Genomic DNA, 26,371 nt, shown 5'->3' with positions numbered 1-26,371 from the left:
GTGTGAGCCACTGCGTCTGGCCGCGTGGCCTACATTTTGATTTTGTGTTGCCTCGCTGGAGGTGCAAAGCTGTGAGGAAATCCCACCCCCGCCTCACGTCCCCTCTACCTCGGCATTCCTGGAGCGCTGCTGCAATGTCGTCAGCACTGAGCACGTCCGTGATGCTCATTTTCTACCTACTCACACAGAATAAATGAGAGGCGATAAGCCACAAACAGGAATGTGCACATCCAGGGGAAACACATCTTCCCAGGCCCACTGAAACTGTATGTGTGTCTAGATTTTTTTTTTTTTTTAAATTAAGACGGAGTCTCACTCTGTCACCCAGGCTGGAGTGCAAGAGCGTGATCTCGGATCACCACAACCTCCGCCTCCTGGGCTCAAGTGATTCTCCTGCCTAAGCCTTCCCAGTAGCTGGGATTACAGGTGCGTACTACCATGCCTGGCTAATTTTTGTGTTTTTAGTAGAGACGGGGTTTTGCCATGTTGGCCAGGCTGGTCTTGAGCTCCTGACCTCAGGTGATCTGCCTGCCTTGGCCTCACAAAGTGCTGGGATGACAGATGCAAGCCACCGAGCCAGGCCTGTCTAGAATTTTTAAAATGTGATAAGCATGGTTTTGTATGAAGTAACGGGACAGAATATCCAAATGAAAACCAGATACCGAAAAGACCACAGCCCTTTTTGTCTCAGAGCCTTCTTTTGAATATATGCCAAAAATGAAAACAAAAAAACAAAAAACATGACCCAAAGAAGGATTCAATTGTTTTCTTATAAAAATTATACTGATATAATCAGTCATTTGCATAGGCAGCCGTAAACCATGTTACACATGCACTGGCATTTTCCTACAGCAGCCCGAGAGATGCAATGTTGCAAATTCCATGTGGGAAAGGATACAGTTTGGGCTGCTTGCAGACATTCTGTGGAAGAAGGCATGCTACCTGTCCTGAAAGGTGGGAAGCAGATGGATGAAAAGCCCATCTCCCAGAGATTAAAATCCTTCCAGGTGTCAGAGCCACGGGCAAACAGGAGTCTGAGCACCTGAGCCTAATATGAATGCATGCAGTGAAGAAGAGTCTGGGGTCTGATGGATCCACCAGTTACTCACCGTTGTAGGTTTCCCCCCAGGAAGAATCAGGAAAAAGAGTTGAAGGAGCAAAACAACAGATGTGTTTTTGCTACCTTACTGACCTACCTTATATAGGCTAGAAAAAGTGATAGTTACAACCTCTTAGATTTCCTTTTCAAGGATCAAGTGGATGCAGCTCAAATGTCTTGTCTTACTCATGAAACCTCTTTTTTTTTTTTTTTCTATTTATGTCTCAAGGGAATGTGGGTGGGAACAGCCAATTGTAAAAAAAAAAAAACAAAAACAACAACAAACTTCAACAAACCTTAACTAAGATTTCAATTCTGCAAACGAACCCTGTTGGCAAAGTGTGGAGAAGGTTCTAGATGCCTGGTAAGGTGGAGATGGTGGCCTGAACTAAGACAAACACATACAGGGTGCTCTGTAAGCTGAGAAGGCTCCCCCGATATTAGCAGGTACCGTTGGAGGCAGGCCTGTTTTCAGCTTTGGGAACTATGGGTGTGTAAGTCTGACCTCAGTCTGGAGTTGACAGACTCAAAGCCATTGTCACCAAGTGCACACACAGGTCTTGTCCGGCACAGGAGACAGGGCTAAGTGACGTGATTTTCCTACAAAACTCTTGACTTTGACGTTTCCCAGCTATACCATAAATTGCACACACTCAAAAGGCAAAAAGGAGGAAATCAAACGAGCATCCCCAACCCCCAAAACTAACATGTTCAGAAACAAATATTCTGAGGCTGAGGCCAGGACTAGACACCTCAAGATTTTGTTTCTGTTGTGACAGGGTCTTGCTCTGTTGCCCCGGCTGGAGTGCAGTGGCACGATCTCAGCTCATTGCAGCCTTGACCTCCCAGGCTCAAGCGATCCTCCCACTTCAGTCTCCCGAGTAGCTGGTACTACAGGCACACACCACCATGCCTGGCTAATTTTTTAAATATACATATTTTTTTGGAGAGACAGGGTTTTGACAAGGTTTTGCCATGTTGCCTAGGCTGGTCTCGAACTCCTGGGCTCAAGTAATTCTCCCACCTCATCCTCCTAAAGTGCTGGGATTACAGGAGTGAACCACTGTGCCCAGCTTTTGTTTTTTGTTTTTTTTTAATTTTCAGCAAACATTTATTGAGCCTTTACATGGCCAGCACTGTGCTAGACTGTTCTTTTTAATTATCGTGGTAAAACCACTTTCCATAATATAATCTTGACCATTTTTTTTGTTTTTTTGTTTTTTCAGATGGGGTCTCAATTCTGTCGCCCAGGCTGGAGTGCAGTGACATGATCTTGGCTCACTGCAAGCTCTGCCTCCTGGGTTCATGCCATTCTCTTGCCTCAGCCTCCTGAGCAGCTGGGACTGCAGGCGCCCGCCACAACACCCGGCTAATTTTTTGTATTTTTTAGTACAGACAGGGTTTCACCATGCTAGCCAGGATGGTCTTGATCTCCTGACCTCGTGATCCGCCCACCTTGGCCTCCCAAAGTGCTGGGATTACAGGCGTGAGCCACTGCGCCCGGCCAATCTTAACCATTTTTAAGTGTATGTATAGTACAATAGTGTTAACTCTTGGCGCATTATTGAACGAGAGATCTCTATAATTTATTCAGCTGGAAAAACGGAAACTCTGTATCCATTGAGCTGCCACAACTGCCCTGTTCCCCCACCTAGTCCAGCTCCTGGTAAGCATCATTGTACTTTCTGCTTCTACGAGTTTGACTACTGGCCGGGCGCAGTGGCTCACGCCTGTAATCCCAGCACTTTGGGAGGCCGAGGCAGGCAAATCAAGAGATCAGGAGTTCGAGACCAGCCTGACCAACGTGGTGAAACCCCATCTCTACTAAAAATACAAAAATTAGCTGGGCGTGGTAGCCTGTAATCCCAGCTACTTGGGAGGCTGAGGCAGGAGAATCACTTGAATCTGGGAGGTGGAGGTTGCAGTGAGCCGAGATCACGCCACTGCACTACAGCCTGGGTGACAGAGCGAGATTCAGCCTCAAAAAAAAAAAAAAAAGAGTTTGACTGCTTTATCTAGGGACATCATATAAGTGTAATCATATAGTATTTGTCTTTTTCAGACTGGCTTATTTCACTGAGTATAATGTCCTCAAGTTTCATCCATGTTGTGGCATGTGTCAGGATCTCCTTTTTTTTTTTTTTTTTTTTTTTTCTGAGATGGAGTCTTGCTCTGTCACCCAGGCTGGAGTGCAGAGGCATGATCTTGGCTCACTACAACCTCCACCTCCCAGGTTCAAGCAATTCTCCTGCCTCAGCCTCCCAAGTAGCTGGGATTACAGGCACATGCTACCACACCTGGGTAATTTTTGTATTTTTAGTAGAGATGAGGGTTTCACCATGTTGGCCAGGCTGGTCTCGAACTCCTGATCTCAAGTGATCCACCTGCCTCGGCCTCCCAAAGTGCTGGGATTACAGATGTGAGCTGCTGGGCCTGGCCTAGGATCTCCTTTTTAAAAGCTGGATTCGTGTTTTTTATTTGTTTGTTTTTCATTTTTATTTTTATTTGTTTTTGAGACAAAGTTTCACTCTTTGGGCTGGAATGCGGTAGTGTGATCTCAGCTCACTGCAGCCTTGACCTCCTGGGCTCAGGCAATCCTCCCAGCTCAGCCTCCCAGGAGGCTGGGACTATAGGCACACACCACCACACCTGGCTAATTTTTTGTATTTTTTTGGTAGAAACGGGGGCCTCACGATGTTGCCCAGGCTGGTCTCAAACTCCTGGACTCAAGTGATCCACCCTGCTTGGCTTCCCAAAGTGCTAGGATTAAGGCACGAGCCACTGTGCCCAGCCTCAAGTCTTTAAAAAGTGCAAAAATAGAGCCCATGTTGCAATCAGAAACATACAGTGGCTTAGAAGTAGACAGTTCACGCTGGGTGTGGTGGCTCACGCCTGTAATCCCAGCACTTTGGGAGGCCGAGGCAGGCAGATCACCTGAGGTTGGGAGTTCAAGACCAGCCTGACCCACGTGGAGAAACCCCCGTCTCTACTAAAAATATAAAATTATCCGAGCGTGGTGGCGCATGCCTGTAATCTCGGCTACTTGAGAGGCTGAGGCAGGAGAATCGCTTGAACCGGGGAGGTGGAGGTTGTGGTGAGCCGAGATCACACCATTGCACTCTGGCCTGGGCAACAAGAGCAAAACTCCATCTCAAAAAAAAAAAAAGAAGTAGACAATTCAGGATACCTAGAGCAGGACCTCAGACTCTCCTGGGTAAAACAGTGGGCATCTTCACTTTGCCCCAAATATATTCTCCTACCAGGATAGTATACACCCTAGTGTCATCAGTGAACAGTTTCTCTCAGGGATACCTGCAGCCTCTCTTAAATGACCAAACCTCCAGCTGACACCCTACCTCTCATCCACGTTTTATTCCCCAGTGCCTAGCCCAGGACTGACCTAGATTTAGTCGCTCAGCAGTTATTTGATGAATGAATAAATAAAAATAGCAAAAAGAAGTTGAAAATACGATTCCCAACCAGCATCACCTCGCCCAGCCCCTTAAAGAAGTTTCTGAAGATTGAGTGTGGTGGCTCATGCCTGTAATCTCAGCACTTTGGGAGGCCAAGGTGGGAGGATTGCTTGAGCCCAGGAGTTTAAGACTAGCCTGGAGAACATGACAAGGCCCTGTCTCTACAAAAAAATAATAATCATAAATCAGCCCCTGCCGGGTCCAGTGGCTCACGCCTGTAATCCCAGCACTTCGGGAGGCCAAGGCACGTGGATTACCTGAGGTCAGGAGTTCGAGGCCAGCCTGGCCAACATGGTGAAACACCATCTCTACTAAAATACAAAATTAGCCCGGCGTGGTGGTGCATGCCTGTAATCCCAGCTACTCTGGAGGCTGAGTCAGGAGGATCACTTAGAACCTGGGAGGCAGAGGTTGCAGTGAGCTGAGATCATGCCACTGCCCTCCAGCCTGGGTGACAGAGCAAGACTCTGTCTCGGAAAAAAAAATAATAATAATCAGCTAGGCATGGTGGCGCATGCCTGTGGTGCCGGCTGCTCAGTAGGCTGAGGTGGGAAGATTGATTGAGGCTGGAAAGTAACGGCTGCTTCAAGTTACAAATGCACCACTGCACTCCAGCCTAGGCGACACAGTGAGACCTTGTCTCAGAAAAAAAAAAAAAGGTTTCTGAAAATAAGTCTTAAGAGTTTTGACTCAGGTTTCTCACATTAAGTTGCCATAGAAACTAGCTGAGCCCTTTCTTTTTCTTTGGGAGTGTTTACAATTGTCCACAGAGATAAAACATTTTTTAAAAATCTGCTCATTTAAATCAAAGTAGCATATGGGTTAAACCAAGATACTTTTTATGTTCATGCTATTTTTCTGATAGAAAATAAAGATACCAGAGACCAGGCCAGGAGTGGTGGCTCATGCCTATAATCCCAGCACTTTGGGAGGCCGAGATGGGAAGATTGCTTGGGCCCAGGAATTCGAGACCAGCCAGGGTGATGTAGTGAGACTCCCATTCTCTATAGAAAAATATTATATTTATTTAAATTTTAAAAAGAACATATTCAGTGAACACGTTTTCTGAATCAATGAGGCGCTTAAGATGATAACTTGAATTCCATTATGTGCAATCTGAGCATCAAATATTGATTCAGGCCGGGCGCCGTGGCTTACACCTGTAATCCCAGCACTTTGGGAGGCTGAGGTGGGCAGATCACCTGAGGTCCGGAGTTCGAGACCAGTCTGGCCAACGTGGCGAAACGCTGTCTCTACTAAAAATACAAAAAAATTATCCGGGCATGGTCGTGGGTGTCTGTAATCCCAGCTACTTGGGAGGCTAGGGCAGGAGAATTGCTTCAACCCAGGAGGTAGAGGTTGCAGTGAGCCAAGATTGTGCCACTACATTCCAGCCTGGGTGACAGAGCAAGACTCTGTCTCAAAAAAAAAAAAAAAACATATATATATATAGATATAGATTCACACAGAGATATTGTATAATTCCAGTAATACGAGGTACCTAGAATATTCAAATTGACAGAGACAGACAGAATGGTGGTTAGCAGGGCAGGGGGAAGGGATAACGGGAGTGAGTGCTTAATGGGGACAGAGTTTCAGATTGGGAAGATGAGAAAGTTCTGGAGATGGATGGTGGTGACAGTTGCACAATGTGAATATATTTAATGCCACTGAACTTCAAAGGGTTAAGATGGGTCGGGTGCGGCGGTACACGTCTGCAATCCCAGCGCTTTGGAAGGCTGAGGCGGGAAAACTGCTTGAAGCCAGGAGTTTGAGACCAGCCTGGGTTACAAAGCACTACCCCGTCTCTACAAAAAATAAAAAAAATAGCCAGACATGGTTGCGTGCACCTATGGTCCCAGCTACTCGGGAGGCTGAGGCGGGAGGATCACTTAAGCCCAGGAGTGTGAGGCTGCAGTCAGCTGTGATCACACCACCGCACTCCAGCCTGGGCAACAGAGTGAGACCCTGTCTCTCCAAAGAAAAAAAAAGAAAATTATTAAGATGGTAAATTGCATATTATGCATTTTATGTTGCATATCATGCTATGCATCTGACATGTGTTGCATATGCATAATGATATGTTGTTTATATTCTGCATATTTGTGTAATGTAATGTATATGTATATCATGTATATGTATATATTAACCATTTTTAAACGTTGATTCAGTAGTCTTCATTATTTTGGCCACCAATTACTAATTGCTCCCAGGAAAAGAATAGGACGACGATGTGGAAATAGATCTTTTTTTTTTTTTTTTTTTGAGACAGAGTCTCGCTCTATCACCCTGGCTGGAATGTAGTGGTGCGATCTCGGCTCACTGCAACCTCCACCTCCAAGGTTCACGAGATTCTTCTGCCTCAGCCTCCCGAGTAGCTGGGATTACAGGTGCCCACCACGACTGGCTAATTTTTTTATTTTTTATTTTTAGTAGAGAGGGGGTTTCACCATGTTGGCCAGGCTGGTCTCCAACTCCTGACCTCAAGTGATCCACCCCCCTCAGCCTCCCAAAGTGCTGTGATTACAGGTGTGAGCCACCACGCCCAGCCTGGCTGCCCTTGTGCAGACAAAACTCTTGAATGTATGGGAGACCCTCCTTCCATCATGTATGATGGGCTAGTTGAGAGCACCGTGGACCCACTTTCATGTTCTCTCAACAGACATCACTTCCTAAACATCTCTCACCTTCATCTTCTCTTCACGGACCACCGTCACTACCCTAGCCCAAGCCACCAGCATCTCTTTTGGGAATGGAAACAACTGTGGTGGCCTCCTAACCTTTCTCCACTCGGGGTCACCTCCAACCTAGCCAGGTGGGTTTTGAAAAAACCCAAGGATGGCTGGACTCGGTGGCTCATGCCTGTAATCCCAACATTCTGGGAGGCTGAGGCAAGAGCACTGCTTGAGCCCAGAAGTTTGAGACCAGCCTGGGTCACACGGCAAGAACCCATCTCTACAAAAAATGAAAATAACTAAATTATCCAGGCTCCTGGGCTTGAGCGGTCCTCCTGCCTCAATCTCCTGAGTAGGTGGGACTACAGGCATGTACCACCACCCCAGGCTAATTTTTAAATTAAATTAAATTAAAAAAAAAATTTTTTGAGATGGAGTTTTGCTCTTGTTGCCCAGTCTGGAGTGCAATGGCAAGATCTAGGCTCACTGCGACCTCTACCTCCCAGATTCAAGCGATTCTCCTGCCTCATCCTCCCAAGCAGCTGGGATTACAGGTGTGCACCACCACACCCTGCGAATTTTTTGTCGTTTTAGTAGAGACAGGGTTTTACCATGTTGGTCAAGCTGGTCTTGAACTCCTGACCTCAAGTGATCCACCTGCCTCAGCCTCCCAAAATGCTGGGATTACAGGTATGAGCTACTGTGCCTGGCCTTAACTTTTTAATTTTTGTAGATTCAGGGTCTGGCTCTGTCATGCAAGCTGGAGTGCAATGATGCGATTGTGGTTCACTGCAGCCTTGACCTCCTGGGCTCAAGCCATCCTCGCTTCTTGGCCTCCCAAAATGCTGGCATTACAGGTGTGAGCCACCGTGCCCAGCCCCATCATCCTTTTTTTTTCACATTTTAATTATTATTTTCAGTATTTATTGATCATTCTTGGGTGTTTCTCGGAGAGGGGGATTTGGCAGGGTCACAGGACAATAGTGGAGGGAAGGTCAGCAGATAAACAAGTGAACAAAGTTCTCTGGTTTTCCTAGGCAGAGGTCCCTGCGGCCTTCCGCAGTGTTTGTGTCCCTGGGTACTTGAGATTAGGGAGTGGTGATGACTCTTAACGCGCATGCTGCCTTCTAGCATCTGTTTAACAAAGCACACCTTGCCCCATCATCCATTTTTATCTTTGGTCTTTCATTGGCACATTCCTTGTCACAGTGTAACTATTCAATGAACACATTTGTGCATTGAATGAACTGGCTCTCTGAATCTGAGTTTCTGCATCCAGCTGTCTCCGTGTGGTGACGTGGGGGATGGGGTGGGATCCAGAGTTACAAGAATGTTTGTTTATGAGATACTTCTCTACGAGTGTATTTCCTTTCCCACTCACAGACTGAGCAATAATTGGTAAAATAAGTTTACACATGGGGGTTTGGGACAAGCTCCTTCGTGAGACGAAGTGACTGCTGTTTACAAATGAAGACCGTAAAGTGTCTTAGGGCTCTGTGAAAAGGACAGCTTGTGTGTTTCCCAATGAAATGAATAACAAGGATGGGGATCCCCAGGAGCACACAGCCCCCGTCTATAAGAGCTGACCTCTCCTGGGTTTACAGCTTTGATTACCCACGGGGCAGGGCAAAATGCATCCCTCGTGACCTACGATGGGTGTGGAAATGGCACAAGTCCCCTAATTACCACTGGCCCCGTAATCTGTGGGCTCCGGTACACGGTGAAAATGCAAGTCCTGCCGGGGGCAGTGGCTGGTGTCTGTAGTTCCAGCTACTCGGGAGGCCGAGACAGGAGGATTGCTTGAACCCGGGAGCTCTGGGCTGCAGGGCACTCTGCCGATTGAGTGTCTCCACTAAGTTTGGCATCAATATGGTGACCTCCTGGGTGCAGGGAACCATCAGGTTGCCTAAGGAGGGTGAACCAGCCCAGGCTGGCAACGGAGCAAGTCAAAACTCCTGTGCTGATCAGTAGTGGGATTATGCTTGTGAATAGCCACTGCACTCCAGCCTGGGCAACATAGTAAGACCCCACCCCTAAAAAAAAAAAAAAAGAAAAAAGGAAATGCAAGTCCTCTTGTTCAAAGAATTTCACTTTGGGGGCCTCAGTGGATTCAATCGAGTGTGCAGGCTTTCTAAGTGCAGGACCCTGAAGACTACAGGTCTCACACCCATGAAGCCTGCCCTGCTCACAACAGGTGTGTGCAACATTGCCCAGTTCACGAATATGATGTCGTGTCATTTAACCATGGCAACAACTCTGAAATATTATTATCCCCGTGATGAAAAAGGGAGAGATATCCCAGGTCAGGCAGGGTGCAATGGCTCAAGCCTATAATCTCAGCACTTTGGGAGGTTTGCCTTGAAGCCAGGAGTTTAAGCCCAGCCTAGGCAACAGAGTGAGACCCCTGCCTCTTTAATTTTTTTTTTTTTTTTTTGAGACAAGGACTCACTCTGTCACCCAGGCTTGAGTGCTGTGGTTCAATCATGGCTCACTACAGCCTCTGCCTCCTGGGCTCAAGTGATCCTCCCACCTCAGCCTCCCAAGTAGCTGTGACTATAGGCACACGCCGCCATACCCAGCTAATTTAATTTTTTGTAGAGACGGGCGGGGGGGGGGGTCTCACTATGTTGCCCAGGCTGGTCTCGAATGCCTGGGCTCAAGCCATCCTCCCGCTTTGGCCTCCCAAACTGCTGGGATTACAGGTGTGAGCCACTGCGCCTGGCTTTCTGGGCATTTTAATTTGTGGATCACCATGACTGTTATCCCAGCTACTGGCGAGGAGGCTGAGGCGGGAGAATCACTTGAACCCGGAAGGTGGAGGTTGCGGTGAGCTGAGATCATGCCATTGCACTCCAGCCTGGGCAACAAGAGCGAAACTCAGTCTAAAAAAAAAAAAGATACTCATCAATTAGCCTGATATTTACAAGAATTTCATGTGGTAGTTGTGATAGTTAATTTTGTATGTCAATTTGAGTGGGCCATGGGGTGCCCAGATTAAACACTGGCCAAGACTGCATACTTATGCTAACATGTGTTAAACCTCTGTGCTGACATGTCAAGCACTTCTGTACTCAGCAAAGCAGCAAACATTTTCCACAAGATACCTCACTGCTCAGAACATTAAGGCAGCTATTGATGCTCCTATTTTACAGATGAAGATAAACTACATTTCAGAGATTAGATGGCCAGAATGTACCAGCCTTCAGATGTGTGCTGAAATCTCTGGTTCCCTGCTTTTCCTACACGGCCTGGACTAATGGCTTATTTTGTAAGACACAGAGCACAGAACCCCAGTGAGAAGAAATTATGAATAAGGGCTTGTTCTGGCCCCAGCCAATGGACAGGATGCTATGAGAATGCATAAAGAATTCTGCAAAGGCTGAGGGCAGTGGCTCACGCCTGTAATCCTGGCACTTTGGGAGGCTGAGGCAGGGAGGATGGCTTGAGCCCAGGGGTTTGAGACCAGATTGGGCAACATAGTGGGACTCTATCTCTACAAAAAAATTTAAAAATTAGCCAGGCGGGGTGGTACGAGCCTGTGGTCCCCGCTATTCAGGAGCCTGAGGTGGGAGGATGGATGGCTTCAGCCTGGGAGATCAAGGCTGCAGTGAGCCATGATCATGCCACTGCACTCCAGCCTAGGCGACAGAGCTTTTATTATTTATTATAAAATAATAAAATAAAATAGAAAAGGATTCTGCAAATGTCAGCCTACTCCTCTGCCCAAAATATATAACAACAAAGAAAACAAAGCAAATATGTCACAGCTATGGTTTTGTTGCTATGAGAATACTCTTGTCAAGGCTGGAGGATGGCGCAAACATACTGTATTTAACCGCTTGTCAGTTTCACTTGCAATTCACACACGTGGCGCGTGGGCCTCTGTGCTCTTGCCCTGGGTCAGCCCATGTCAGGGGCGGGAGCAAGGGTATGAATGCTTCAAGAAGGAAGGATGGACCCGGCAAGTTGAGTGCTTCCGAGAGGTTAGGATGAGGCTGCCAGGGCAAGCACGTGCGGATTATGGGCAGGGCGGTGAGTTGTTGCTGGGTAGTGCGGAAGAAGCTGTTCTGGGGTAATGCAGGTGGGAGGGGACTGGAGAAGGGTGCAGGTGGGAATGAGATCATAGGGGAGGATACAGTGCTGCAGGAAATATATTTTTTAAATTTAAAAAAATTTTTTTTTAGATGGAATCTCTGTTGCCAAGGCTGGAGTGCAGTGGCGCCATCTCGGCTCACTGCAACCTCCACCTCCTGGGTTCAAGTGATTCTTCTGTCTCACCCTCCTGAGTAGCTTGGACTACAGGTGCACACCACCATGCCTGGATAATTTTTGTATTTTCAGTAGAGACAGGGTTTCACCATGTTGGTCAGGCTGGTCTCGACCTCCTGACCTCAAGTGATCCACCTGCCTCGGCCTCCCAAAGTGCTGGGATTACAGCCATGAGCCACCGTGCCCAGACAGAGCTTCAGCAGGAAATATTTTAAGACTCCAGCTGCCAATGGCCTTGGGGAAGGGGTAAGTTCACAGGTGGGTCTAGGAGGGCCTGGCACCCCCTCATGGGGAACACTCATGCTTCCTGAGTTCCTCTCTTCTCTCTTTTATTCCTGAAGCTTTCTGTCAGTACTGTATTCAGAATGCCAATGGTATGAAGTCAGCCTAGCTATGTAGAACTTTGGACTCAGTTGTTTTTGTTTTGTTTTGTTTTGTTTCTTTTTGAGACAGAGTCTCACTCTGTTGCCCAGGCTGGAGTACAATGGTGCGATCTCGGCTCACTGCAACCTCTGCCTCCCGGGTACAAGCAATTCTCCCACCTCAGCCTCCCAAGTAGCTGGGATTACAGGCGCACACCACTATGCCTGGCTAATTTTTGTATTTTTAGTAGAGACAGCGTTTCACCATGTTAGCCAGGCTGGTTTCGAACTCCTGACCTCAGGTGATCCAGCTGACTTAGCCTCCCAAAGTGCTGGGATTATAGGCATCAGCCACCGTGCTCGGCCTGGACTCAGTAGCATGAGTACTGGTCTGACTTTCTGGGTAGCCCAGAGCTGTTATGGGTGTCAGACTTCACGTTCCCAGTGCCTTCTAACGGACCCTCAAAGGAAGACAGAAGCTACATCATTTCTTATCGAAATGCTGCAGGATAGGACAATTCCTTAAAATTATCTGAGAGACTACTGGCTATGTCTTTTTTCCCCCTCACTCTTAGACACTTGCTCTAAATTACTCACTGAAACTGATGGCAAAAGCCCTTTAGACCTTTGGCTGGCTGTGTCTTCATGAGCTTACTAGAGCATTGTGGGGGGAAGAAAAGGCTGAAACAAAGATGAGAGTGGCTGGGTGCGGTGGCACACACCTGTAATCCCAGCACTTTGGGAGGCCAAGGTGGGAGACCATTTGAGGCCAGGAGTTCAAGACCAGCCTGAGCAACATAGTGAGACCCCCATCTCTAGAAAAATTAAGAAGATCGCCTGGGTGTGGTGGGGCATGCCTGTGACTCCAGCTACTCAGGAGGTTGAGGCAGGAGGATCGTTTGAGCCCAGGTGGTTGAGGTTGTAGTGAGCTGTGATCTTGCCACTGCATTCCAGCCTTGGTAGGCCCTGTCTCAAAAAAAACCAAAACAAAACAAAACAACAGCAACAACAAAACACAGTGAAGCTAGAGAAGAAAAATGCACTGGATGGGATTAGCAAATTAGACACCGAAGAAAAAAAGAGTAATGAGTTTGAAAACATAGCAATGGAAAAGATGCTGGGTGCAGTGGCTCACTCCCGTAACCCCAGAACTTGGGGAGGCTGAGGTGGGTGGATCTCTTGAGCTCAGGAGTTTGAGACCAGCCTGGACAACATGGTGGAACCCCATCTCTACAAAAAAATTTTAAAAAGTAGCCAGGTGTGGTGGTCCCAGCTACCAGGGAGGATCACCTGGGCCCAGGAGGTCAAGGCAGCAGTGAACCAAGATTGTGCCACTGCACTCCAGCCTGGGCAACATAGCAAGACCCCGTCTTAGAAAAAACAACCCCCCAAAACAGAACCAATCCCGTCCCAAACACCCCCACATCGCAATAGAAAAGATACAAGCTGAAACGCAGAGAGAAACAATTCTGGAAGAAATAAAACCAGACATCAGTGAGCTACTGGACAACTTCAAGTGGCCTAATATACATGTAATTGGAGTCTCAGAGAAAAGGAGAAAGAGGAGGGAACAGAAAAATATTTGAAGAAATAATGGCAGAAAATTTTCCACATTGGATGAAAGCAGGCTCAAGAAGCTCAATGAACCTCCAGAAAAAATAAGAGGAGGAAAAAGGAGGAGGAGGAGGAACAGCCAACACGTATAAAGGGCACGTTATTATAAAATTGTTTAAAACCAGTGATAAAGAGAAGATGAAGATCATAAAGGCAGCCAGAAAAAAGAGACACAATATATTCAGAGGAACAAAGAAAAGATTGACATCAGACTTTTTTTTTTTTTTTGAGATGGGGTCTTGCTATGTTGCCCAGGCTTGTCTTGAACTCCTGGGCCCAAGCGATCCTCCTGAGTAGGTGGGATTACAGGTGCACACCACTGTGCCCAGTGACATCAGACTTCTGATCAGAAACAATACAGGCCAGAAGGCAAGGAGGAATTTTTTTTAAAGAACTGCAAGAAAAATGAACAAACTATTGTGGATGGACACAAAGATTTTGCTTCTCTTAGCAATTGGAAATCACCTCAATGTCCAATGTGCAGGGATTTGTTAATTGATGGGCCATAAAAATAAAAGGATAGTCTACAAGTCTATTTAATGATACGGAAAAATATCCACCACATATTGTAAAGTGAAACAGGCACTATGCTAAACATATTTTGTAAATTGGAAAATATATATTTATAGACACAGGACGGCGGTTATAGGGACTGGACCTTACACAATTGTGGGAGCGGGTTACATGGTAACCAGTGTCAACCTCCACCCTCCACAGATATGTCTTCTTGCTCACAATAAACTGGAACTAGGCAGGGAGGGGAAATTTAGGAAATGCAGTCCCAGTTTTGCTAAATTGACACAATACATATCCACCACATATCAGTAAAAGACTACAGAGAAATTCACCCAAATGGTTTTAGCCGTTATTACTGGGAGTTGAGTGAGTTTAAATTCTCAGTACACAGGTCAGATGTGAGAAAATCAAACAACACATTTGGTTTTTTAATATAATAAGTCAACCTAATTTTCACTCCAATCCCTCCCATCCTATCAAGGAGGTAGGAAATTCAACATCCTTCCTTCCCTCCCTCCCTCCCTTCCTAACTTCCTTCCTTCCTTTTCTTTCTTCTTCCCTCCCTCCCTTCCTTCTTTCCTCCTTCTCTTCCCCCTCCCTCCCTTCCTTCCTTCTTTCCTCCCTCCCTTCCTCCTTTCCTCCCTCCCTCTCCCCCCCACTCCTTCCTTCTGTCCTTCATCTCACTCTGTTGCCCAGGCTGGAGTGCAGTGGCACAATCATAGCTCAGTGTCACCTTGAACTCCTGGGCTCAATGGCTCCTTCTCACCTCACCCTCTAAAGTACCTGGGACTACAGGCGCACACCACCACACCCAGCTAATTTTTTTTTTTTTTTTAAGAGATCGGGGTCTTGCTATGTTGCCCAGGCTGGTGTTCAGCTCCTAGCCTCAAGCAATCCTCCTTCTTCAGCCTCCCCAGACACTAGGATTGCAGGCACGAGACACTGCACCCAGCAGAAAAATACTGGACTTTTGTACAAATACGTATACTATTCATGAATAGCCCTTAAACTGCCCTGAAATTATGGGACTGAAGTGATTAAAATCTTTATCCAAATGAAGACAACTCTGTTATTATCAAGAGTGCGGCATATTTGACCTACATCTAGATGTGTATATGCATTTTCTTTTCCAAAAATGAATAAAAGAACAAAAGATTTCAGTATTGTTACCTATGTATTAAATGCACAGTTAAACTCACTGTCTCTAAATGCACAGGGTATGTGTTGCCCAAGCCCAGGACAGTTCTCTGGGACTTCCAGGTCGCAGCTGAGCATGTTTTATTTCCTGAATTTAGTGTTCTCCCATCGCTAGAGGTGATTCATGTTCATTAATTAGGTTGGTGCAAAAGTTATTGTGGTTTTTGCATTATTGCAACTATAATATAATTTTGCAATTATAACCTTTGCACCAGCCTAATAAAAAAAACACCTTGGCTGACAAGCTATGGGAATGGGATGGCCACCATAAATGACCTTCACGGTGTTCTAAAAAGCAGTGGCTTCCAGTTCAGAAGGGTTTGCTGCCCTCTGTCTAATGAGTTGGGGTTCTCTTTTCTCCTCCACGTTCTAGGGTTTTGATGCCTCTTAGCGTCACCGTCTCTCATTTGGGGAGCAATTATGAATCATTAGTAAAAGCTCAACTTTTTTAAGAAGCAAAACCAGCAAGAAAATTCAGCATGTCCCGGTTTTCTAGATGGTATCCTCAAAGATCACACCCAGGCGCTTAATAATTTAGCCTTTTGGGCAAAGTTCTCATTAGAATAGATCAAAAACATGAATAATGCAGGCATTTGCGAATCACACTACTCGTCGGCCCCGACATTGGCCAGGAAACACATGAAGCAGTTGCAGAGGGGCTCAGGGTGACTGGATCGGGTGACTGGGTCATGATGACACCAAATTTGGTTAATGGGAATCCCAGGTCATATCCGATGGTATCAAACTACAGCCGCTGCCCGCTGTCTTCCACAGGTCTTTCAAGTCAAATGTCTCATGCCAGTCAAAATTCCTGCCAGGAAATCACACTCTATTTCCCTAGTTTTTTTTTTTTTTTGAGAGGGAGTTTCACTCTTGTTGCCCAGGCTGGAGTGCAATGGTGCGATATTGGCTCACTGCAACCTCCGCCTCCCGGGTTCAAGCAATTCTCCTGCCTCAGTTTCTCAAGTAGCTGGGATTGCAGGCACGCACCACCACGCCCGGCTAATTTTGTATTTTTAGTAGAGATGGGGTTGCTGGTCTCAAACTCCCAACCTCAGGTGATCCGCCTGGCTCGGCCTCCCAAAGTGCTGGGATTACAGGTGTGAGCCACGGTGCCCGGCCTATTTGATTTATTCTAATGAGAACTTTGCCCAAAAGGCTAAATTATTAAGTGCCTGGGTGTGATCTTTGAGGATACCGTCTAGAAAACCAGGACATGCTGAATTTTCTTGCTGGTTTTGCGTCTTAAAAAAGTTGAGCTTTTACTAACGATTCATAATTGCTCCCCAAATGAGAGATGGTGACGCTAAGAGGCATCAAAACCCTAGAACGTGGAGGAGAAAAGAGAACCCCAACTCATTAGACAGAGGGCAGCAAACCCCTTCTGAACTGGAAGCCACTGCTTTTTAGAACACCGTGAAGGTCATTCTTCCTACCTTTTTTTTTTTTTTTTTGAGACAAGGTCTCCCCATGTCACCCAGGCTGGAGTGCAGTGGTGCGATCACAGCTCACCGCAGCCTCAACCTCCTGGGCTCAAGTGATTTCCCCTACCATAGCATCCCCCCCAACCAGGAGCTGGGACCACAGGCACGCACCACCATGCCTGGCTAATGCTTTATTTTTTGTAGAGACGGGATCTCATCATGGTGCCCAGGCTGGTCTTGCACTCATGGGCTCAAGCGACCCTCCTGCCTCGGCCTCCTAAAGTGCCGGGATTTCAGGTGTGAGCCACAGCACCTGGCCCCCTCTTTGCCCCCCTTGTTCCCCAGATCATTCTTGCATTCCTGATCTCCTTCTCAAACCCCAACATGTCTTCATCCTCAGCAGATGACCTTGCCTTCTCCTTAACTGAGAAAATACTAACGACCAGAGGAGAGTGTCCCCAGGTTCCCTAGACAACATCGGCCCTCTCCCAGCCTCTGCATCCACTCACTCTGCCTTCCTGCCTTAGCTATAACATGAACCATCAGGCTGGGTACGGTGGCTCACGCCTGTAATTCCAGCACTTTGCGACGCCAAGGCAGGCAGATCATGAGGTCAGGAGTTTGAGACCAGCATGGCCAACATGGTGAAACCCCATCTCTACTAAAAATACAAAAAATTAGCTGGGCGTGGTGGTACGCACCTGTAATCCCAGCTACTTGGAAGGCTGATGCAGGAGAATCGCTTGAACCCAGGAGGTGGAGGTTGCAGTGAGCTGAGATCATGTCATTGCACTCCAGCCTGGGTGACAGAGCGAGACTCCGTCTTGAGAAAAAAAAAAAAAATGAACCATCCACATCCTATCTAAAGCCAGCCCCTCCGCCATCTAAACTGGATTCCATTCCTGCCACCCTCTCAAGCACATCACTCCACGTACTCCCCCTTCCCTCTCCTGTGCCATCAATTTCTCTCTCCCTAATAGATCTTTCCCATTAACATAATATTAACCGAAAAAGGGACTGAGGCATGAGTCCCCACTGACTGAGGTTGATGCAGCAGTTTGAGGACACGCCCGGGAGGAACATCAGCCACAGGAGCATCTGTGACCTGTGAGTTTCCAAAGAGGGTTTGGGAACTTCGCTATTTAAAGGGGAAAGAGCAAGCAGGAGGGATAAAGGAAGGGAGGGTAGGCAGAGAGGCAAATGGTCCCATTCTCCCAAGGCTCTGATTAGCGATCAATAAATCTACATTTTACATGTCAATGAGGCATTCCTCTCCAGCTCAGGAAATCTACATTTTACATAAGGTAAAGTAAATATGTGAAAAAACGAGTAAAGAGTCCATGATGCATTCATCTTGAGCTCAGTAAATCTACATTTTACATAAGATAAACGTATGAAAAGAGGGAGTAGAGGAGTCCATGTTGCATTCATCTCAAGCCCAGTAAATCTACATTTTACATAAGATAAAGTAAACATGAAAAGAGGGAGTAAAGAGTCCATGATGCATTCATCTCGAGCTCAGTAAATCTACATTTTACATAGGATAAACATGTGAAAAGAGTAGAGGAGTCCATGATGCATTCATCTTGAGCTCAGTAGATCTACATTTTACGCAAGATAAAGTAAACTTGAAAAGGAGTAGAGTCTGTGATGCATTCATCTTAAGCCCAGTGAATCCACATTTTACATAAGATAAACGTGAAAAGAGGGAATAAAGAGTTTATGCTGCATTCATCTTGAGCTCAGTAAATCTGCATTTTACATAACATAAAGTAAACATGAAAAGAGGGAGTAGGGGAATAGGGCCATGCTGCATTTATCTCAGGGTAGGTGGAAGGATGATTTACAATCTTGTCCTTGTCCTATCCATGTGAAAATAAGCTGGTAATCGACATTGTCAGTGTGAGATTTAACAGAACTTGCTTTTAGGGCTAGTTTATAGGGGGAGATGTATCCTGAAAGAATTAGGGGCTCACTTTGTGAGCAACTTGTGAGGGAGCCATCTGGGAAGATACGTAACGTTCTGTCTTGGTGGGCACCTGGCTTATGCATGAGGCTAGAACATGGGGTTATGAAAATACAGCTCTCCATTTGGGAACAAAAGGGAAGGCAGTATTGCATGACTCAGTTTCCAAGCTTGACTTTCTCTTTGGCATAGTGAGTTTGGGGTCCTGAGAATTTACCTTCTTTCACAATACAAACATGCTGGTGTATGGATCCTGTCTTTAAAACGAACTTTCAGTATGGATGGCAAACGAGCACATGAAAAGATGCTTAACGTTATTCATCATTAGAGAATGCAGATTAAAGCCACTGTGAGGGCCCAGGGGCACACGCCTACAGTTCCACCCACTCAGGAGGCTGAGGCAGGAGGATCACTTAAGCTCAGGAGTTTGAGGCTGTAGTGTGCAATGTTCGTGCCTGTGAATAGCCACTGTACTCTAGCCTGGGTAACATAGCAAGACCCTGTCTCTAAAAAAAATTTTTTTAATTAAAAAGTAGGCCGAGTGTGGTGGCTGATGCTTGCAATTTCAGTGCTTTGGGAGGCCGAGGCAGGAGGATCACTTGAGCCCAGGGGTTTGAGACCAGCCTGGGCAACATAGTGAGACCCTGTCTCTAACAACAACAACAAATTATAAATAAATAAATAAATAAAACCACAATGAGATGCCAATACACATTAATGAAAACTTCCAAAATGAGGAGGGCTGACCCATGCCAAGCACTGGTGAGAAAGGAACTGGAACCCTCCTTCCCTGCTAAACTCACTTTCCTCTGAATAAGAAATGCATTACCCAAGTACTGAGCAACTCTCTTGGCTCTCCTTCCGCTCTTCAACATGTTTTCCTTCCTGAATGTAAATTTCCTTTGGAAAACACAGTGGAAGTGTCTATCACATGACCCAACTAGTTCTATTCCAACTTCCTCCCCAAGAACTGGGATTCTTTTTTTTTTTTTTTTTAAGACAGAATTTCGTTCTTGTTGCCCAGGCTGGAGTGCAATGGTGCGATCTCAGCTCACTTCAACCTCCGCCTCCTGGGTTCAAGCCATTTTCTTGCCTCAGCCTCCCAAGTAGCTGGGATTACAGGCACGCAGCACCAAGCCCGGCTAATTTTGTATTTTTAGTAGAGATGGGGTTTCGCCGTGTTGGCCAGGCTGGTCTCGAACTCCTGACCTCAGGTGATCTGCCCGCTTCGGACTCTCAAAGTGCTGGGATTACAGGCGTGAGCCACTGCACCGTACTCGGCCAGAACTGGGATTCTTAAAGCACATCTCCCTCCCATCCTGCTAAAAGCCGGCAACAACTATAACCACCACCACCTGTGGCACACACATTTGGTGTCAGCATTAGCGAGCCACCTCCAGGCTACCCCATTTGAGGACTTCTTGCCAAGAAGTTCTCCAGCAGTTTTCACCCAAAACCTGTTCTTGCTGTTTTTGCTCTCTGGCCAACTCTGTGGTCACTAAATCAATGTTTCACTTTTTGAGCAGGAACAACAACAACAACAACAAAAGAAATATATATATATGTATATATATGTGTATATGTGTGTGTGTATATATATGTGTGTATGTGTGTATATATATACGTATATATACATAATAATATATATATATATGCATATATGTATACACACACACACATATGGAGAGCCCCAAACTGCTTAGGCATGTGTGAAATGCTATAGCAGAAAAGAAACAAAATGCTATGGGACGCTGATTTTTTCATGAACAAGAAATGTGAGCGGCTCCATCTCAACTTACAGATGAGCTGGAGGCAACATTTAATGAAGACTTAAGTGAGTTAATTAAGGAGAAATTGCAACTAAACCCCACATAATGAGAGAGCTGGCATCTCTCGCTCCAGGGTCCCATATTTTTATCTGTCTTCACTTGTCCATGATGTGGGTTCTCTTTGTGGGGGGTCTCCTTGTATTGGGCAGACATCCCCATGAGATTCAGAACCCAGGAAAAACCATCCAATAAAAAAACACTGGCCGGGCGCGGTGGCTCACACCTGTAATCCCAGCACTTTGAGAGGCCAAGGCAGGTGGATCACCTAAGATCAGGAGTTCAAGACCAGCCTGGCCAACATGGTAAAACCCCGTCTCTAGTAAAAATACAAAAATTATAGGCGGGCGCCTGTAATCCCAGCTACTCACGAGGCTGAGGCAGGAGAATCGCTTGAACCCGGGAGGCGGAGGTTGCAGTGAGCTGAGATCACGCCATTGCACTCCAGCCTGGACAACAAGAACGAAACTGTCTCAAAGACACAAAACAAAACAAAAAAACAAAACAAATAAAAAACAACAAAAAGAAAACCATCAAGGAAGAGATGTTGTTGCCCAAAAGCTTCAATGACCCGGGACAGATGTCAGAGTTGAATTCAGAGAATTGTTCCAAAGCCCCAAGAACTCTCATGTTGGCCAGGTGCAGTGGCTCACAATTGGAATCCCAGCACTTTGGGAGGCTGAGGCAGGAGGATTGCTGCCGGCCAGGAGTTTGAGACCAGCCTGAGCAGCAGAGTGAGACCCCATGTCTACAAAAATGTAAAAAGTTAGCGAGGCATGGTAGCACGTGCCTGAAGTTGCAGCTACTTGGGAGGTCGAGGTGGGAGGATTGCTTGAGCCCAGGAATTCATGACTGCAGTGAGATACAGTTGTGCCGCTGCACTCCAGCCTGGGTGACAGAGCGAGAACCTGTCTCTAAAAAATAATTAAAAAAAACCCTCATGTTCTTATCTAGATACGACCTTGAATGGATAGAAAGAAGCTCAGGAGACAGGAGATCCCATCCTATCTTGGACTTTTCTAGCTGTCTGCCCTTGGGAAATTCACTTAATCTCTCAGAACATCAGTTTTCTTCTTTTTATTTGATTTATTTTTTGAGGGACAGAGAGTCTCGCTCTGTGCCCCAGGCTGGAGTGCAGTGGTGCCATCTTGGCTCACTGCAACCTCCACCTCCTGGGTTCAAGCAATTCTCGTGCCTCAGCCACCCGAGTAGGTGGGATTACAGGCCCATACCACCATGCCCAGCTAATTTTTGTATTTTTAGTAGTGATGGGGTTACACCATCGCTACATTTCTCCTGGCCATCGTTGGCCAGGCTGGTCTTGAACTGCTGACCTCAAGTGATCCACCCACCTTGGCCTCTCCAAGTGCTGGGATTACAGATGTGAGCCGCCATGCCCAGCCTGATGTCAGCAAATTCTTTTTACCAACCCTCCAATCAACCACCTCCTGGTGCTGGGGCTCTGACACCTTGCTCACCTCAAGCGATCCACCTGCCTCAGACTCGGGAAGTGCTGAGATTACAGGTGTGAGCCACCATGCCCAGCGAGTTTTTTTTTCTTTCTTTTTTTCTTTTGAGATGGAGTTTCGCTCTTGTTACCCAGGCTGCAGTGCAATGGCGCGATATTGGCTCACTGCAACCTCCGCCCTCCAGGTTCAAGAGATTCTCCTGCCTCAGCCTCCTGAGTAGCTGGGATTACAGGCGTGCAACACCACGCCCAGCTAATTTTAGTATTTTTAGTAGAAACGGGGTTTCACCTTGTTGGTCAGGCTGGTCTCAAACTCCTGACCTCATGATTCGCCCGCCTCAGCCTCCCAAAGTGCTGGGATTACAGGTGTGAGCCATCATACTTACCCATAACATGCTCATATTTTCATTTACCTTCTTGAACATATCAAATAGTTGTAGTAGCTGTTTTAATCTCTTTATTAATTCTATCTTTGTCATTTCATTTCATTGGTTTTTCTCCTCTTCCTGGGGTATAATCCTTGCTTCTTGGCATACCTGATGATGATTTTTTTTCAGAGACAGGATCTTGCTGTGTCACCCAGGCTGGAGGGCAGCGGCACCACCATAGCTCACTGCAGCCTCAACCTCCTGGGCTTCAGCGATCCTCCCACCTCAGCCTCTCAACTGACTGGGGTTACAGGTGTGCACCACCACACCTGGCTAATTTTTTAGTTTTACTTTTGTAGAGATGAGATCTCGCTATGTTGCCCAGTCTGGATCTTGAACTCCTGGCCTCAAGCAATCCTCTTGCCTCAGCCTCCCAAAGTGCTGGGATTATAAGTGTGAGCCAACACTTCCTGCCATGCCTGGTGATTTTTTACTGGACACCAGATATTGTGAATTTTACCTGGTTGGGTGCTAAATATTCTTGTTTAAAAAATACATTCTTGAGCTTATTCTGGGACATGGTTAAGTGACTTGGAAATAGCGTAATCTTTTTTTTTTTTTTTTTTTTTGAGAGGGAGACTCAGTTTGTCACCCAGGTTGGAGTGCAGTGACACAATCTCAACTCACTGCAACCTCTGCCTCCTGGGTTCAAGCGATCCACCCACCTCAGCCTCCCTAGTAGCTGGGACTACAGGTGCGCACAACCACGCCCAGCTAATTTTTGTATTTTTAGTAGAGACGGGGATTTCACCATGTTGGCCAGGGTGGTCTTGAACTCCTGACCTCAGGTGATCCACCCGCCTCAGCCTCCCAAAGTACTGGGATCACAGGCGTGAACCTCCGCACCCAGATGCGTGGTCCTTTTGAGACTTGCAGAACTAGACCAACCCTTAGTCTAGGGCCAATTCTGCCGCACCACGAAGGCAATGCCCCTCTGAACACTTGACTCAATGCCCCATGTATTATGAGGTTTTTCACTTTGCCTGCTGGAAACACGAACGGTTCCCAGCTTTTTGTGGACTTTGGAATTATTCCGCCTGTTTCTATTGTGTGATTCCTTCCCCTAGTCTTGCTCGGGTAATTTCCTCCATGCGTGAGCTGATCCCACTCAGCTTCAGAGTCAAGAGGTTTCCTTTGCAAAGCTGCAGAATTTGGGTTTTTTTGCATATCTCTCCCGCAGGATTCCATCCTGCAAATTCCAGCTGCTTTGGCCTGCTCAAACTTTTTTTTTTTTTTTTTTTTGAGACAGAGTCTCGCTTTCTGGCCCAGGCTGGAGGGCAGTGGCGCGATCTCGGCTCACTGCAACCTCCACCTCCCAGGTTCAAGTGATTCTCATGCTTCAGCCGCCTGACTAGCTGGGATTACAAGCATGCACCACCACGCCCAGCTAAATTTTTTGTATTTTTAGTAGAGACAGGGTTTCACCATGTTGGCCAGGCTGGTCTCGAACTCTTGACCTCAAAATGATCCACCCACCTCGGCCTCCCGAACTGCTGGGATTACAGGCGTGAACCACCGCACCTGGCCAGGCCTGCTCACACTTTAAGCTCTGTCTCCTGCACTCAGGGAGAACACTGGGCTCTGCCCGGCTGCCCTCCTCCCGCGGCAGCTGGAAACACTTTGCCTCATTGGTTTCTCCCCTAACAGAGATCACGGTCTTTAGTGCCACCTATTGACCGGTGTCTAAAAACTGCCTTTGCGTATGTGTTGTACGGTTTTGTAGGTATTTAAGGCAAGAGGGTTAATCCATCTTGGCCATAAGTTGGGGAAGTCTCCACAATTTTTACAACATTTTGGGAGTCTGAAGGGGGAAGACTGCTTGAGACCAGAAGTTCGAGCCCAGCTCGGGCAACACAGCAAGACCCCCATCTCTACAAGAAAATAAAAATACTAAAAGTAGCCGAGCATGACAATGTGCGCCTATAGTCTCAGCTACTCGGGAGGCTGAGGTGGGAGGACTGCTTGAGCCCAGGAGATCCAGGCTGCAGTGAGCCATGTTCGCACCACTGCACTCCAGCCTGGGTGACACAGTGAGACCTTGTCTCAAGAAAAAAATAAAACATTTTAAGTTCCTGGAAGGGTGAGTTAGAGGCTATATAAAGAATTAAAGCTTTTTTAAAATCACATTCCCAAATTATTGGTCAAAAGGGAGCAGTGGGCCGGGTGTGGTGGCTCATACCTGTTATCCCAGCACTTTGGGAGGCCGAGGTGGGCGGATCACCTGAGGTCAGGAGTTTGAGACCAGCCTGGCCAACACGGCAAAACCCCATCTGTACTAAAAATACAAAAATTAGCCGGGCGTGGTGGTGAGCACCTGTAATTCCAGCTACTTGGGAGGCTGAAGCAGGAGAATCACTTGAACTGGAGAGGCAGAGGTTGCAGTGAGCCGAGACAGTGCCTCTGTACTCCAGCCTGGGTGACAGAGCAAGACTCCATCTCAAAAAAAAAAAAAAAAAAAAAGAATTAAAGCTTTTGGTGGCTCACACCTGTAATCCTGGTACTTTGGGAGGCTGAGGTGGGCAGATGGCTTGAGCTCAGGAGTTCAAGACCAGCCTGGGCAATGTGGTGAAACCCCATCTCTACAAAAATTATAAAAATTAGCCAGCCATGCTGGCTCACACCTGTAGTCCCAGCTACTCAGGAGGCCGAGGTGGGAGGATCGCTTGAGCCTGGAAAGTTGAGGCTGCAATGAGCCCTGATTTTGCCACTGTACTCCAGCCTATACAACAGAGCAAGACCCTTCTCAAAAACGAAAAGAAACTGCTGTTTCCTATGTTTTGTACAGTTGTAGGTATTTAAGGCAAGAAGGGTTATCCATCTTGGCCATAAGGGGAGATCTCCACAATTTCTGTAAACATTTTAAGTTCATGGAAGGGGAATTGTGGGTTAGAGGCTATATAAAGTATTAGGATTTTTGATAATAAGAAATATGGGCTAAGCATCGTGGCTGTAATACCAGCACTTTGGGAGGCCGAGGTGGGTGCATCACTTGAGGTCAGGAGTTCGAGACCAGCCTGGCCAACATGGTGAAACCCCCATCTCTTTTAAAAATACAAAAAAAAAATTAGCCAGGCGTGGTGGCGGGTGCCTATAATCCCAGCTACTCAGGAGACTGAGAGAGGAGAATAGCTTGAACCCAGGAGGAGATAACAGTGAGCCAAGATCATGCCATTGCACTCCAGCCTGGACAACAAGAGCAAAACTCCAACTCAAAAAAAAAAAAGTGCACATACGTGTGCATGCAACAGAATATTTATTTCCAGAGGAACCCTGACTTCTCCAGGCTCCTCGGTTTGTCCTTCTTTGTGGGCATGAATTACGCAGCTGCCTATAGATGTCACCAGAGGAAGGCACATCAGAGGGAATAAAAATCCCAGGGTGAGAACCGCGGCACCATGGCAGAGGGCCAGAGCACGAGTGGAAAGGCCCCGTGTCAAACACAGAAGAGGTTTTTGTTTTAAATCACGACATCTAATGGCTCACACCTGCAACCCCAGCATTTTGGGAGTCTGAGGTTGGAAGATGGCTTGAGCCCAGGAGTTAGAGACCAGCCGAGGCAACATAGCAAGACCCTGTCTTTACCAAAAATAAAAAAAAAAAAATAGTTGGGCGTGGTGGCATGCATCTGTGGTTCCAGCTCCTTGGGAGGCTGAGGCAGGAGGACCACTTGCTCCCAGGAGTTTGAGGCTGCAGTGAGCTGTGATCACACCACTGCACTCCAGCCTGGGTAACAGAGTGAGACCCTGTCTCAAGTAAAACATAAAATAAAATAACATAAATAAAATTAAATTAAAATTAAATTAAATAAAATGAAATAACAAAATAAAATAACATCAGTCCACAGAACCCAAATCTTCACCCAAGATAGAGTGACAGCCTTACTAAAACAAATATGATCACCAGCAACCAAATTAAACATGGTCCAAGTGAAGAGTGAATGAGGAAAGATTTTGGTTATGCTCAGGCATTTGGACCAGTTTAACTGAGGTCAAATTTTTTCAGATTTTTCTTTTCAAAAGCTGGTTCTGGAGCGGAGTTCAGGAGCATGTTCTTC

At 46.6% G+C, this 26,371-nt stretch overlaps 1 protein-coding gene across 19 annotated transcripts in view; it reads right to left on the bottom strand.

Moving 5' to 3' along the window:
* Positions 1 to 26,371, bottom strand: part of OCM (oncomodulin) — a 62,680-nt gene that overhangs the window by 17,459 nt on the left and 18,850 nt on the right. For 11 of the 19 annotated variants that reach the window (XR_008536333.2, XM_054655524.2, XM_063813974.1 and 8 more), the window contains one exon: positions 20,793 to 20,870. The exons of 4 other annotated variants lie outside the window; for them this stretch is intronic. Coding sequence is in view for 11 of the 15 variants with exons in the window: in XM_054655524.2 (XP_054511499.2) it covers positions 20,793 to 20,870 (78 nt within the window). In the remaining 4 variants the exon portion in view is untranslated. Of the gene's footprint in view, positions 1 to 108; positions 177 to 19,424; positions 20,212 to 20,792; positions 20,890 to 26,371 lie in introns of those variants that run through there. 4 more of the 19 variants (XM_063813979.1, XM_054655528.2, XM_063813985.1 and 1 more) reach the window with 3 other exon arrangements.

Source organism: Pan troglodytes, chromosome 6 (assembly GCF_028858775.2).
Source record: "Pan troglodytes isolate AG18354 chromosome 6, NHGRI_mPanTro3-v2.0_pri, whole genome shotgun sequence".
NCBI lineage: Eukaryota > Metazoa > Chordata > Mammalia > Primates > Hominidae > Pan > Pan troglodytes.
The sequence above is the reverse complement of the archived record's forward strand: the minus strand, read 5'-3'. Positions and strand labels throughout refer to the sequence as shown.